At 56.9% G+C, this 15328-nt stretch overlaps 1 protein-coding gene and 1 long non-coding RNA gene across 2 annotated transcripts in view; both read right to left on the bottom strand.

Annotated features, from left to right (window-relative positions):
- The window catches only part of MDGA2 (MAM domain containing glycosylphosphatidylinositol anchor 2), a 411004-nt gene extending 398049 nt beyond the window's left edge, over nt 1-12955 (bottom strand). The window contains exon 1 of the mRNA XM_068947620.1: nt 12690-12955. Within this exon, the coding sequence (XP_068803721.1) occupies nt 12690-12762 (73 nt within the window). The 5' untranslated portion in view covers nt 12763-12955. The remainder of the gene's footprint in view (nt 1-12689) is intronic.
- LOC104145265 (uncharacterized) lies at nt 1577-8632 on the bottom strand. Its single transcript, XR_694296.2, has 3 exons — nt 5744-8632; nt 3248-3758; nt 1577-2476 (listed from the first exon to the last, which is right to left on the bottom strand). It is a non-coding gene; the product is annotated as an uncharacterized lncRNA (long non-coding RNA).
- Nucleotides 12956-15328: the final 2373 nt, after the last annotated feature.

Genomic DNA, 15328 nt, shown 5'->3' with positions numbered 1-15328 from the left:
ATCAGTACTGCGTAACAAGCTCTTTGACAGGAGGTTGCTGGAGCCAGATCACTTCTGCATTACACAAGGACAAGGTTCGACCGAGAGCTTAAAACCATGAGAGATCGAACAACCTGCAGCTCTCCATAGGGAGAACGCGTATACTCCGTATCCACCTGCTCTCATCCCAAAACAGCACCACGTCTCTACTGGGCACCATCCTGCCTATGCACAAATACGAACCAACAGAGAAACATGTTTGTGTCCAGCTATCTGAAGGCATGAGATGACAATTCTGGTTCACTTATTTATTTATTTACTTCAGCTGGGTCGTTAGCATTCGTTGTCGAGCTCCAATGAGCTTTGGATGAGCTGCTCTCTCCGACATGGCTCTGAAGGCAGGCAGGCTCACCTGACGGTCGAGGGCTATGGGGGGGGGCCAGGATCACGGCTTCCGGCTCTCTTTGAGCTCAGGCAAGTCTTGGTGCTATGAACGTGCTCCTGTCGCGTTTCCAAAATCCTCCCGACCACCACCGAGAGGACCCAGTCTCACTGACCCCAAGCATGATTCAAATGTGACCATAGCTCCATCACCCATCCTCATGTTGGTCCCAGTGATTTCCTAAATCCCACTTGGTAGATATAGTGCTTGAAATCATTTTTCTCCGGTGTTCGGAAAGCAAAATTTAAAAAAATCATGAGAATCATAAGAAAATTGGTCACTCTTGGACAGTTTTGCATGGGCATTACAATCTTTGAGAAAGTTATCCTCACACATAAACTCATTAACTTAACTACATTGTCCAAATTACTTCCATGCAATCTAGACACTACAAAGCATGGCAACAACTAGCGACAGCCACGTGCAAACCAATACTAATCTGTAACTAGGAGCTCTCTGACGCGACACCAAAACACAAACGCAATCTCTAACATATCTCATTTTAATGAAACAACAGCAATGACCTTGAGCGTTATACAAGCACATGCCCACATTCAGCACAGAGCCCGTATGGACTCCTGCACTTGCTATACCACCTGCCTACAGCCACACCACAAAGCCGCACACAGCTTATACCTCAATTCACGCTTATGGGAGAGCTAAAAGGGATTGCAGGTAAGCTTTCTAAAGCTTATCTCATAGCCTATGATCTCATAGCCATAGGAAATATTTCATGGTGTCTTGTAGGAAAATGTGGCTGTCCTCCCTTTGCTGGACTTGTGTGGTCTTCCTAAGACCTTGGACATGGACCAGCGCCACATATAGGCACCTCCAGCTCCGCACGTTTGTCTGCTCCTACTAGTGCTATGCTGTAGCACCAGCAGATAATTTTTTTTTTTTTAAGACTGAGGTTGTGAGCCCTTTCAACAGTGCTGTCCTCCAGGCCTAAACAGGATAATGACAGGGTGCCAGCACTCACCATTTGTTAATGCATCCACTCTATTTCCTTGGTGCCTCAGGCTACACCTGGACCTTAAGCACTGCTCTGCAGGTTTCACAGCTCTCAGCAGCTGTAGATTGCTGCTGGAGTGCACAAGGCAAGCGAGAGGCCAGCTGGCACGGTCTGCAAAACCACATGGAAGCAGGGGGAGCCAACCGTATCTGGGCTACCCAGCTATGCAACGTATCACGCCAAGAAGCAATATGGCATGGAAGTGAGCCCAAGATGCTGCTGGTTTGTGGGATGGATATAGACACCTGTGAAGTGCAGTTATCTATGACGGAGCTGGGTGCAAAGGAAAAGCAGGACGACTTATGAGCTCACCTGCTTGCATAGTGAGATGCAAAAGGTATGTCATGCTATACTGTGTTGGGGTACACTTCACATATAGGCTCTGTGAGAAGAGCGAGACAAGCAGTGGAGGCATCTGAACACAATTCTGTCACCCATCCTTCTTTCCTAAACACTCAAATGTCAAAGTATGGTATAGCCACTTTTGTTTATTAATGAAGACATCATGTTAAGAGAATTCAGTATCATTACAAACACTCCACACTCCTGCAAACAATTAACAACAAACTAAGTGACAAAAATATCCAAAGATTAAATCCAAAATATGCCATCAGTGAACCTGTGAGCACCAAAGCATCCCTTGCAGTGGAAACAAATGCCAAGAGTCTGTTCTCCATGTCTTGATACAGGCTGCTTGGAGGTTTAGAGGGTGCATGCATCCATCATCATGCCATGGAGAGCTGAATACAGTCAGTAGATCCAGAGGGGGATGAGGAGCCATGACTGCAGCTTCGTGACCATGTAGCTGAGCTGCTGTCAAGCAAGTGTTGTTGCAGTGTTCAACCTGCTCCAAGCAGTGAGTGGACCTGCTGGCTTTCCCCCTACGTGATCCCTCCTCTTTCCTTCTTCAGTGCTCCAGCTGCTTGCCTGACACCCAACGTCACCATGCATTTGCTACAACAGGCCACCTTTCTCCATGCTGGTTTAGGTCCTCTCCTCAAGAGGCCTGGATGTCTGCCTTGGACCAAGAGAGACAGTAGACCCTGCCAAGGCAACAACCAAATGTTATTTTTAGACCACAGAAATAGAGAAGAGACTCCTGCCTCTCCTCTGAGTAGGCTGTGTGAGGAAGACTTTATCATTGGCTTTTTGAACAGCACTACAAGCCTGGAGAAGACCTAAAAAGTACAATAAAGGCAGCTGTAGGATATTTTCTTTGCCCAGTAATTATACCAGTCTTCTTGGATTATTCCTACATGAAACATGGTGAAGCATCACCTGCTAGGCCCAGTGAAATCCAGGTGAACAGTGACGGGGCTCTGGGGCACCATGCAGCATTCTTCCTTCTGACCCCCAAGCTGACTGTCGTGTTGCTAACAAACACCACTGCAATCCCCACTCGGCCATTCCTGCACAACATTTCCCTTCATACGTTCACTAGCAATTATCATTCCAGTTACATGAGAGAAAATACAAAGGCTGGCAGAGACTTGTACTGCTAACAGACCGAAGAGCGAAGTGTGTGTTGAAATACAGCTTGTGCTTGCTTGACCAGCAACCCCAGCTTTGTTGGGTTTTTTTTTTTTTATTTTTAAGTAATCAAATTTACACTACTTGAAACCCATATTGGATTAAATATGAAAGGAGTCAGAGAAGAAAAGGAGCCAAGGAAAGGATGTGGCTCTTCCCTAAGCCAAAGCCACTTCCAGTGCCCTGTGACATCCTTCCACAGAACAGCTTTACTGAGGTGAGAAGGTCTCCCCACCTCTCAGCAGCTTCTCCCCTAATGACAACAAAGAGCAGATGCCACTTACCAGCTTCAGTGCCTACTCCACTGCTGCTTCCCATTCAGCCTAGCCCTGCGCACAGCCTCAGAGCTTGTTTTCAGGCCACCCCACACCTCAGCAGCCCCATGGACTGCAGCAGGGCTTCTTCTGAAGACTGCTCTTGCTCTTTCACCCCATCTTCCAGCTGTGTTTCATCCAGGGTAGTTCCCACATCTTCGGTCCCCATGTAAAAATCCAGGCATTGATGCAGGGAGCCGCACAATATCTTGCACTACGGCCACGGAAGCGCACAGTCACCAAAGTCTGCATCCCCTTTCACCACTCATAAGCTCCATGCACAGTGTATTTGCATGCACGCGCCCACCTTCTCCCACATCTTCAAGCTCTTGTACTACTGCAGCTGCTGCTTGCTTCTGGCAGAAGTCAGCAGACTCAGGTCTACTAGATCCTCAGCAGCTTGGCCAGTCTGTGGAGACAGTGTCTTCTAGGCCAGTTTGGCTGAGGTGAGTTGGGTACCTGACCCATGCAGCTTGCTGGGCTAGAATAAAAGGTGAAACGCAGAGCAAGAGCATGTAACTCTACTGGAAACAAGCACAAAACAAATGCAGAGAGAGTGGTCTAAGGGGGACACTGAGGTGGCAGAAGATGACTGCCAAGGAGCCAACCAACTGCCCAGCGAGTAGGCAGGAACATATGCTCCAATCCAGACCTTCATAGGCAAGGAAAAAGCATATATAAGCACAAGTGTAACATACTGAAATTCTACTTGAGACTAGTTGGGAGCTTAGGGATGAATGGGAAAGCAAAGGGAAGAGCTGGCGTTGGACGCAGATGGCAACCATGGTAAACCTTCACTGCAGCACTCTCCCAAAGCCACACTATGGTCTATGCCCAAGTGATGCAAAGGATGTCCAGAATTTTAATCGACCCCATCCAAAGACAATGGGACTGCGATGAGCCTAGCCTTGGCAGCAAAAACCTCGGGAGACCCCAGCAGGAGAAAATGGCAGAAAAATCAGAGTGTCATCAGAAATGTATCCTGCCACCAGGAAGAGGAACAGGCTGAGTAGGCATTAGGATAAGACAAATATTCAGTTTATCCAGGGTCTAAAACAGCTCCCACTGGCTGCAGAGCAATCTGGTAGGCCACTGTCTGACTGTTCATCCCAACAGTGCTTGTTCATTCCTACCAGCCCAATCTGCTTCCGTTTTCACCATCACAGCCATTTCCAGCACTTGAATTTCAATTAGTACATTTTAAAGCATGGCTCAGACAGCCAATACCTATTTGCCTTTTTTCTCTGCAAATTTGTACACGCAAGCCAAGGGAGATGTGAAAGGAACATCTTACAGCATGTGAGAGAGAGCCAAATACTTCACCTGGTCACAGAAAACACATTTCTAACTTACACAATAACTCTTCAGGAAATGGAATTTACTCCTGTGACAAGAAGCCCGACAAAGCAAGGCTTCGGCATGGCAAGCGGTGCTTGTCGAGGCACTGCCCAAGCCGCTGTGTCTCGGTCAGAGGGAGCATCACAAGGCTGTGTCCCCTGTTGTCCCCAAATTCTTCACCCTGAAGCCCAGATCCCTTGAGGGTATGCTGGCACCTAACTCACTTTGAAACCCACAGGACATAGGCACATAAGCAAACTGAGGCCAGCTGCTGAAAACCTGGCCGTAAATTCCTGAGAAATTGCCTCCGCTTCACAACAACGTGGAGTCAAGTGCGGGCAGTTCCTCCTCCAATAGAGGTCTCTCTGGAAATGCACTTTTCTGGGGTGGTTTTATGACCCTTCAAGGACCCCAAGCCAACCCTGGAGGCACTCCGGACTGGGATTTTGAAAACACAGTCAGCATAACTGCACCTTCTCACGCTGAACCCCAGATCCAAATACACGCCACGTTTGAGTTTAGTAAATGGTTTGGACCAGGCTATACTAGATTTAGGTCTATAGATCTGTGCTATTCAAAACACATTGAACAAGATGTCGAAGTTATTACTATAAACCAGTAAAAGCCAGCAAGCCCAGAGAAAGCAATACAGTGGATATTTAACGTGCAGAAATAGAGGAGTGGCTTGGCCCATTGGTGGTGTCTCCTCCTATGATGACTTTCACGCAATCCCTCCCTATGCTTAAATTCATCCACGGCGTAGTTCCTGTGCTACATTCTGAAGGGGATACAGTGTTTTAATCATGTAATGTATTAATAATGTAATTAAAGTCCAGATCATTTGTTAAGTAACATACATTACTCTGATCATTTCTTTGATATATTAAAAATAGATTAACTGGTTCCTAGAGCGTGAGGCCAGGGGAGACGGTAGTTCTCCTCTGGTTTGACCTCCCACACATCCACGAGCCGGAGATTTCCCTTAGCAATTCCTGCCTATATCAAGCTCACAAATTTAAGAAGAAACATTTGATTGTATATTAAAGACTCTCGACTTCAGGGAGTCCAGCACATCTCTTGGTGAGCTCCTCCAACAGCTAATTACCTCAGCTGTTAAAGAAAACTTACATCTTTATTTCCATTGTGCGCTGTGCTACCTTCAGACAAATGCTGCTGGCTCCTCCGAAACCCGAGGCAGCTCGCTCAGAGGTGTCTCTTCAGCAGAGAGGGGCTCGTCCTTCCTGAGATAATTACAACACTCACTCGCCTCGCTCTTAACCACCTCAACCGCTCTTGGCCATCTTCGCGCACGGCGCTCCTTCGGTCCCTCCGGGCAGGACCCGTTCTCCAGACCGCTGCCCGCTGCTCGGATGCGGTCGCGTCCGGCCGTCATCACGTGCGGGGCTACGGGAGCCCCTGAAGCACGCGTCAGCATTTGCATGGATGTCAAGGCATGCTTGAAGGGGATGCCCAAATAAAGCGCAGCGCTGCCAGGCCGGGCTGCTGCTCGGCTCCCGGCAGCCGCGCGGGCAGGGGGCAGTTCGAAGCGGAGCCGTCCGAGGACAGCAGGGCTGAGTTCCCTCCGTCTCCAGCTATATTTAGTGAGGTCGTTATTTCTGGAGATGACAGGAAATAACTCAGATGGACTCAGACATCACTGGAAATTGGAAAGAGGGTCTATAAAAAGCGAGCCTGAAGGAACTAATGAGGAGCGAGCGGTGGGTGCTCGGTGCGCTGCTGCCCCGCAGGGGAGCTCTGCCAGCCAGAGGTGCCCGACGTGGTGCAGGACGCCCTGGCACCAGCCTGTGCCATGCACATGGATGGACATGCTGCCCTACCCCTTTCCTTTCCCACAAAACACAACTTTCTCCAGCTTTAAGAAAAGGCAGGGAATGTGTAAACGCTCCCCGTTAAGTTTGGTGTGATGTGAATTATTCTTTCCCGTTCCTTGGTGTACGGGAATGAAACCACGTTAACGGTAGATGCAAACACAGCGTCAGTACCGAGCACTGGGCACCCTGTTTTTAATAGCTACCTGCTGCCCCTGACTGAAAGGCTACGGGCAGAGCAAACTGCAACAGTAAATGCATCCCTCGCTCGACGCCACCATTGCCTGCACGGCCCAGAACATAAAAGCATTTTGACGCCTCTCCTGTGTACCAGCATCTGAAGCTTCGTCTCCCTTCTCCTGCACCCATGGGTGCCGGGGAGCTGCTGAAGCAGCACCAGGCTGCACCAGGGCAGGGACACCCCATGCCAACAGCACCTCCGACGTGCATCACGTGGGCCTGGAGCACCTGGCTGTCCTCAGTAGCCTGTGACGGAAGGGGATGCAGTGCGAAAAGTAGCGTTCTACAAGAGTCTGTCTAAGTAGCTGTGAACAGCAGCAGGTCCCAGGCCCATATCCAAAAAAAAAAAAAAAAAATCCCTCTGTGTAGCCCTCTGAAGTCCCATCTTGCTCCTAGAAAACCAAAATGGGCCAGAGGTATTTCACTGAGTCAGAGATAGAGATTCCTCGAGGTAGATCTTCTCCGAGGAAGGAAAGCTGCAACGAAATGTTCATTAGGGAGTCGCAGTGCGGGACCTCAGCTGCCCCAAGCAAGCTTGCACATATAGATTCACATCTACATAACAGAAAATAGCATCCTTCGCACTCAAGCCGTTGGCTGGCAGATGCACAGCCCCCACGAGGGACAGGAGGAGCCGAGGGGGGCACTGGGACGGACGAAGAGGGAGCAGAAGATCATGCGCAGTGAGCATGGAAGAGGGGGAGAAGAGGGTGAAAGAAAGAGAACGGAGCTTTAATAGTTTATGTTTCCTTCCTCCCCACCACTTCATCTGACGGAGCCTAATGAAACTGGATTTTGCTGTTCTGAGCCAGGAGAGCTTTTATTTCATTCATCTCAAGAATGTTTCCTTGCCACCCCATTTCCTCTAAATCTCCTTGGTGCTGACTCAAAGGAAACATTTTGGCCAAATATGCAAAGAGCATCGGCTGCTCCTTCTGGGGCTACACTACATTCGGCGCTCACGGAAACCCCAGGGAGTTTTTGTGGAACTCAAAAGGCCTCCAAAGAAGGATGAGCTCCCAGCCAGCTTCTCAGCTTGCAAAATAATTTGCATGCTATTAATTCTTCAGGTATAACCGTGACTCTAACCGGTTGCCCCCGAGCCATGTCCTGCTGCGTCGCACCGCCCGCCCGCCTGTCGGCTCTGTCCTTGCCGTAGCTGCAAGGGACGCGAGCCGCGACAGCGTGTCATCGCTCCGAGCCCCTTCCTGCCACACTTCATCCAGGGATCGGCACATACGGAAACGCTCCCGCCGCCTCAACGCGATCACACGCAGCAGTGAAGCCGAGGAGGTTGTTCCCTTACAAACCAAACAAACAAGAAATAGCTGTTTTGACATGTAAGCGTTTGGCCAGGAGCGAAACCTACTGCACCTGACGGAAGTTTCTTGATTGGCTTCAGTGGACGTGGAATCAGGCCAGACGTGCGTTTAATTGCAGCTGTTGGTCTTGCCCCCCACATTTATTACGGAGCATTTCTATACTTCGATTCCTCCATTTGCACCACGCGACCCCAACCCATCACACCCCGGGGTGGGGGGGCAAAGTCCATGTCCCTGATCGCACAAGGAAGCCTTCCCCCCAGGAGAGCAGGCTGAACGCCAGCGCAGCCCGTCCCTCCCGGTGGGACGGGGACGTGGGGACGCGTGTCCCCCCCACCGACCACGCCACGCTGCGTGGCCTCTTGCAAGCGGTAACACCTACGAGCTGCAAGAGCAGGATCAACCCGAGAAAGGTGTCCCGCGGGGCCGGTCAGCCAGCTCCTCCAGGAGCCATGGCTCGTTCTCTGCCTCCCTGTCCTCCAGCGGCCAAAAATTCAGTTCATCTCAGATTATGGCTGACATCCCAGGGTAAACACCTACGGGGCGAGCGGGCGGAGGAGATGCCTCTCCGGGGCTCTGGGAGGAGTTAGAGCCCTGAACCATCAGGCGGCTCCTGCAAACCCTCGTGGAGCGAGCTGCCCGGGAACGCCTGCCGCCGCCGCGCAGCATCGTCCCGCTCCTGCTCCGGGGCCGCTGCTCCACAGCCCCTCGCACCATAGCCCAAATTGTACAGGGTTAAAGCGTGCAACACCGCGACCGCATTCGAACACATCCGCGCTGCAGCGCAGAAATGCCCCGCGCAGGCCCTCCACCGCCGCCGCGAGACGGGGAAGGGGGGGGGCCGTAATTAGGAGCCTGCCCTCATCTGCAGAACTAATCGCTGCTGGGCTTCCCAAGGCAATTAGTGGCTCTGGCGGGGGATAAGGCTTCCTCTCGCTCTCTCCTCGAGTTGTTTCTCCCTCCCTTCCCTCACGCGCCGGAAGAGAGCCGCTTCCCCTGCCGTCTCCCGCCTGCAGGAGACACGGCGCTCGGAGCCCTCGCGTGCCCCGCGCCCGCCCCGCGGGCAGGCAGGCAGCCGGACGGAGCGCCGCTTTCGGCAGACGCGGGCTCGCCGGTTTGGATTGCTTGCAGCCCGCGAGGTTGAGCCCGGGGCCGCCGCGGCGAAGCCCCCCGCCGCCAGGTGTAGCGACACCTCGCCCCGCGGGTACCGCCGCTGATGGCAAGTTACTATGGCGACTCGTGTGTGTTTCGGAAACAGCTTCCCCGAGTCAGAAAGTGTTGGCTGCCCCGAGACCCTCCCACCCACCGCCGGCGAGTCCCTCCCCTGGCTCGGCGCCCTGCTCCCCTCGCATTTGCCCTGGCCTCCGCCCAAGCCCTGGGGGCCACCGCGTGGACTTCTCCGGCTAATTTGTCCTGATTTCGCTGTGCTTTTCCTAGGCTCGGCAGCGCCCAAGGCAGAGCGCGCGTCTCGACGCCCGGCCCCGGGAAACGGCCTGGGAAATTTGCTCTGCAGTCTCGCCAAACTCCCCCGTTTTTAGGAGATGCCGCTTATCTGCTTGCAAACGCTTGGTGCCCATGCCGGCCTTCTAACGTGACGCTTCTTCTCTTGCAGCCCGAAGCTCGGTGACAAGAGAACCGTAATGCTCGCAATCCTTACCTACCCGCTCTGCTTCGTTACCCGGGCCAGTCACGCGTAATTCAAATGGGAGGCAAAATGGGAGGTTTTCCCAGATTATTTTGCCAAGAAAACAAGCTGGGAAAAGCCAAGCTGACGAAACGCAAGTCTCACTTTTCCCTCCTGCCGGCGGTTTTAGCAGCTCTGTTCCCTTGGCGGCAGCCGGATGCATCGCCCTAAGAAGCCGCTTGCTGCAGGACGGGGGGCGGCCAGGCCGCCGGGCAGCCCCGGCCCTGGCAGCCACCCGCTCTCTGACCTTGGGAAACTGCTCCCGACTTCGGTCCGCTCTGAGCGCAGAAGAATTTTTAATCACAGCTTTGCTGTGCAGAAGCAACAGGGGAAAGTTGACGGCGAGAGGCGCAGCCAGACTTATCACGGGAAGTTAAATTGCTTTTCTGCACGAACTAGGAATACGCAAGCACGGACCCTCAGTTTGCATGTAAAGATTTAAAAAAAAAAAAAAAAAGCCAAAAAACGGTCATCACGTGCTGCAGTTCTGCGTGCACAAGAACACCATTGTGCTGGGCGCTGCACCAGCGCACAACGAAGCAGCAGAGGCCTTTTCTTAACCTTCTGCAGCCTAAGGCAAGAGGAAGCCTGAGCCTGCGCTGCACAGGAGGCACCGAGCAGCCCAGAGGCGGCACGGCGAGGGCGATGCCTGCGAACAGGCCGGCGGCGCAGCCGCACACGCAGCGGACGCCGGCCCGGCGCGGCCAGCAGAGCCCGAGGCGCAGGCAGGAGCTCGGGGGAAAGTTGTCCCGGTGCAGCTCGATGAGCCAGACCCGGTCTCCGAGACGAGGCTCCTTCTGCCGACGTGACGCAGCCTTAAAGGGAGGAGCTGGCGAGGAGCAGAGTTGAAGAGGGCACCCAAATCACCGGGGCGAGCGGCTTGCGCCGGAGCCAGCGCTCGCTGCGGGACCTGCTGCCTCCAAAGGAGCCTGGGCGCCCGCAGCGGGGTTTTCCAGCAGCCGTATGCCGGCCTTTGAAACGGAGCAGAGCGCTGCCTGCTTTTTTGCAAACAAACCTCAGGGAGTCAATGAAGAAACACAGTTTCACACGAAACAGTCTGCAAAAAATAGTGCAGCTGCCTGTGACTGCCTGCACGCCACTGCCCCCCGACACACGCTCTGCCAAGCCCTTCGCCCCGAGTCCCTAACCCAGATACGGCGTTACGTTTTACAGGCTGAAAATACATCCTTGCCAAACTCTTCCAGAAATAAGTCTTAATACAGCTCCGCTTGTGCCTTTGCCCGCACATTAGCGCTAGCAGCCTGTCTAGGCTCCCTTGCATGTAGGCCCACACAAAACGCGCTCTGCCTTAACAGATCCTCTCCTATTCACTACAGCAGTTGCTCTTCCCGGATCGCCAACAGTATTCGCCTGCGTATTTGGGAAGGGAGAGAGCCCCGGCGCTGCCGGGGCCGAGAGCCTAGCGCTGCGCCGCTTTAGCAGTTCAGCCACCATGAAAAGAAACCCTCAGACATTTCCAATTACACTGAAATATTGCAAAAAAAAAAAAGGGAGGGGGGGCCAAAAAGTCCGTCCCTAGCCGAGGCTGTCTTCCTGGCGGGTAGCAAAAATTTTACGTGTTATAATAGCAGCACCGGCTCAAATTAGCAGAGGCCAAACGAAGCATTTATGACCAAATACTTGAAGTCTCCTTAACACCTACCAGCGATGTGAATGCTCTCACGAACGCAGGAGGCACAACAGAAACGTAACGTCGCCCAGCCACATCGCTTACATAACCCGCAGGCACAACGAAGCGCCAGCACAGAGGGGAGCGCGTTCGGGCCGGGTCAGCGGGGCCGAGGGGTGGCCCCGGTTTCGCGGCGACGGGGCCAGCGGCTCCGCTCCACGTAGCCGCCGGGTCGCGCGGGGCGGCAGGGCCGCGGGCGGCACCGCTCTGGCCGCGACACGGGCTCCCGGCGCAGATAAATTCACCCCACGTCCGTGGGAATCCTGCCTTCCGCCACCGGCCCGGCTGGGTGTCCCCCGCAACGCGTCCTCCTGCCGTGGACACACCGCCGCGCGCAGCGCGCCCCCGCTCCGCCGAGAGATTTGCTCTCGTGTCCTGCTTAGCCTAAATGAGGCCAATTGGCAAAAAAAAAAAAAGGGTGCCAGCCCGGGGCTGGACCGCCCGCTGCCCGGGATGCTGGCGGCAGGCGGGAGCTGCCGGCCCGGCCGCCCCCCCGGGGTATAAACGAGGGCAGGGGATGGGATGCCGCGGGGCTCGGCCCCGGCCCCACGCGCGCTGCACCGCGCAGCCCCCGCGCCCCGCTCCGCGATTTGCAAGTCACGGCCGGGAAACGCGCAGCGCGCCGCTGCTTTCCGCGCCCACCCGCGCAGCCGCCCCCCACCTTTTCCCCGCTTCCCCCCGCGAAGTTTGCGGCTCGCCTCCGTCTCCGCGGCCGCGGCCGGACCGCGGACCCCGCTGCTAACAAGTGCCGCGGGCTGGCGTGTCGGCGCCTACCGCCGGTTCGAGTCCCCGGCCCGGCACCCACGCACCCGCGCAGCGCCCCGCGCAAGCAAATCGCGCCGGCCTCAAGCTGCGCAAGCGAGGAGCGCGCCGCCCGGGTGCGCAAACGGCCGCGGGGCACGGGCGAGCCCGGGCCGGGACCGGCGGAGCCCCCCGCGCCTCCGCCGTTCAGGAGCCGCGGCTGTCGTCCTCCCCCCCACCCCGCGCCCCCGCACCGCCACTTTCTCGCGTGTCATGTCAGTGTTTCATGGCAACGGCGCTGCAGCGGCGAGGCAAACTCCGCTGCCTCCGCGCGGCCGCCGCCTGGCAGCCCGGGCGCGGAGCGGGGCGCGGAGCGGGGCGCGCACGGCGGGGGCACGGCTGCCCGCCGCCCCCGGCTGCAGGCGGACAAGCCCCGTCGCTGCACACCCTCCCCACCACCACCACCACCACCACCACCACCACTCCTTACCCCGCCAGCTCCCCGCCACCCCGGCGACAATCGCGACAAGGTCACGCCGGTTCCCAGGCGCGCCGCCCGCGGACTCACCGTACACCCCTTGCCCGGAGCTGCCCTCCAGCAGGACCGTCAGCAGCCACAGCAGCCCGTACACTAAATCCATCTTCACGTGAGCATCCACATATCCAGCCCGGGGGGCGGGGGGGGGGGAGGGAGTGGGGGGGGGGAGACAGCGGGCGAAGGCAGCGCGCAGCTCCGCGCTCCGAGGATGCGGCCGAGGCGCGCAGGGCGGCGGGGGCAGGCGGCGGCCCCGCTCCGCGCCGCTCCGCTCCGCGCCGCTCCGCTCCTTCCTCCTTTCCCTCCCTGCGCCGCCTCCTCCTCCTCTTCCTCCTCCTCCTCCTCCTCCTCCTCCTCCTCCTCCTCCTCCGCAGCGGGCCGGCGCGGCGGGCAGCGCCCGGCGCCGGGGAAGCGCGGAACCCGGCGCGGAGCGAGCTGCGCTCAGAGCGGCAGCCGCCGGGCTGCACCGCGCTTCAGGGCGCCGCCGGCCGCCGCCGCCGCCGCCGCCGCCGCCGCCGCCTGCCGGGGCCGCCGAGCGCCGAGCGGGGCCGCCGCAGCCGGCTGCGCCCCGCTGCCATCAGATGCCATCGCAACGCCGGTGCCCCCGCATGGTGCGCGGGGGGCCAGCCGCGCCCCCCCCCCCAACACGCTCCGCTCCGCACGGCGAGGAGGTGGCGTCGGGGGAGGAGGAAGGATTATGGGGCGCGGGGAGGGGGAGAGGCGAGCGGAGGAGGGGGCCGCCCGGAGGTGTGTCCTTATAGACGAGCCGAGCTCCCGAAATAGCCGTCGCCGCGCCGGCGGAGCGGCGGCCGGGCCCAGCGCGCAGCGCCGCGCAGCGCCGCGCCGGGCTCCGGGGGAAGCGCGGAGGCGGGGGGGGGGGGGGGGGGCGCCGGAGCCGGCCGGGCCGGCGGATTCCCCTCTGCGTGCGGGTTGTGTGTGCGTGTGGATGGATGGATGGACGGATGGACGGATGGACGGAGGGCGGCGGTGTGTGTGGTCACGTTGTGCTATACGTGCTGAGAGCCGGAGCCGGGGAGCCGCAGCCCGGCGACGTCAAAGCTGCGTGGCTGCTGCTCGCCTTCCTCCCCCTCCTCCTCCTCCTCCTCCGCCGTCGCCGCCGAGCGGCCGCCGCCGGGCGCGCAAGGGGTCTGGGGGTACCCGGGCAAGGGTTGCGCCCTACCGCCTCCGCGCTTCAGCCCCGGGGCTGCGCGCTCCGCGCTGCGGGATGCGCGCTGCCGGCGCCGGGGTTGCGCGCTGCGCTGTTGCGCTGCGCGGCGGCGCTGCCCGCCCCGGGGGCGCCCCTGCCGCTGCTCGGCGCTGCTGCCCCCGGCGGTGGTCCTGCCCCGGGCATAGCCCCCGGCCCAGCGCCTCCGCGCCCCGCGCTGTGCTTCCCCCGGGGCGCTGCCTTGCACCACGGTCGGTCTGACCCTGCTTGCTGCCCCCCCGCCGCCGCCGCCCTCTCGCTGCCCTGCCGGGGCCTGGGGGCATCCCCGGGGATCAGACCTCCTCCACGCCCCAGCCGCTGGTCTCCAGATGCCATGTGCCTGCTCAAGGTTGCAGTGTCCCAGGGTACAGGAGGCAGTTGCTAGCCTGGGGGCTCCCAAACCTTGGTGTAGCAAGAGCAACGCGGTGGGGGAGGGAGGGGGACAAAAGAGGGAAGCCACCCCAGTGTGTCTGGCAGGCAGTGACCTAGCAGAGCATGCCTCCACCACTGCCCACCGCAGAGTTTTCACGTTGTCATTCCTCCATTAATCAGTAGCACCTGGCCTCCAAGTATCTCAGCATCCTTCATAGGCTACACAGTCAGTCAGCATAAGCATGTCCTTACATTTTGGGGTCTTGTGGGACTGGTGTCAATGAAGATCTCTCTTGCCTCCATTTACCAGAGAAAACTAAGGTCTTGTTGGAAAGGGACTGACCCTGTCCTCTCCCCTTCTAGCTTGGTTCCTCTAAGAGTTGTACCAAAACCATGGCACCGTGAGGCAATGAAGATCTAATTTGGATGAGGAGGTTTAGGATCTGCCCCTGCCACTTTAAACACCAGTGAGCTGCATAGCTGAGCTTGGCCTGCAATCTTGAGAAACAGCTATCTGGGCAAGTACGAAGTTAAGTTCTGCTTCCTTGCCTGCCTGCATCAATTAACAGTTAGTGCTTATGGCCAGGGCAAAGTGACATGCTCTGGAAGAAGCAATTGCCCTGTCAGAGTTTCTTGTGACATCATTGGCACGAAGCAGGTCAGTGTTAACAAGGCTTGGACTCTTCTAGCGCTGCCTTGTGCTCTCCTGGCCACTGATGACAAGGTCTGAACTCTTCTCTACTTCCCTTCTGAGATGATCTAGTGCGTCACTGTGTTGAGCTTCCGTCCCCACAGGTTTCAGAGCCGTCCAATTCATCATTCTTAAATACACAGAGAGATGCAAGGGGCCAGATTTCAGTTCCTGCTGGGGCTGTTTCCTCTTCTCAACCTAATAAGAAAGTGAGAGATGGAAAGAGGGATGGGACCTGCACTTCTCCATGGAAGCCAGCACACAGAGCACAAGCTGATGATTGAAGCACTCATCAGACCACCCCGCTGCCAGCTGGAGCCCTTGAGCATGGCAACGAGATGGCATTGTGATTGTGCTCAAAATAATGCCCTCCCCAGAGGTGCACTGTTCTATGCTGTCCCAGAT

The sequence above is a fragment of the Struthio camelus genome, chromosome 5 (assembly GCF_040807025.1).
Source record: "Struthio camelus isolate bStrCam1 chromosome 5, bStrCam1.hap1, whole genome shotgun sequence".
Classification (NCBI taxonomy): Eukaryota; Metazoa; Chordata; class Aves; order Struthioniformes; family Struthionidae; genus Struthio; species Struthio camelus.
The sequence above is the reverse complement of the archived record's forward strand: the minus strand, read 5'-3'. Positions and strand labels throughout refer to the sequence as shown.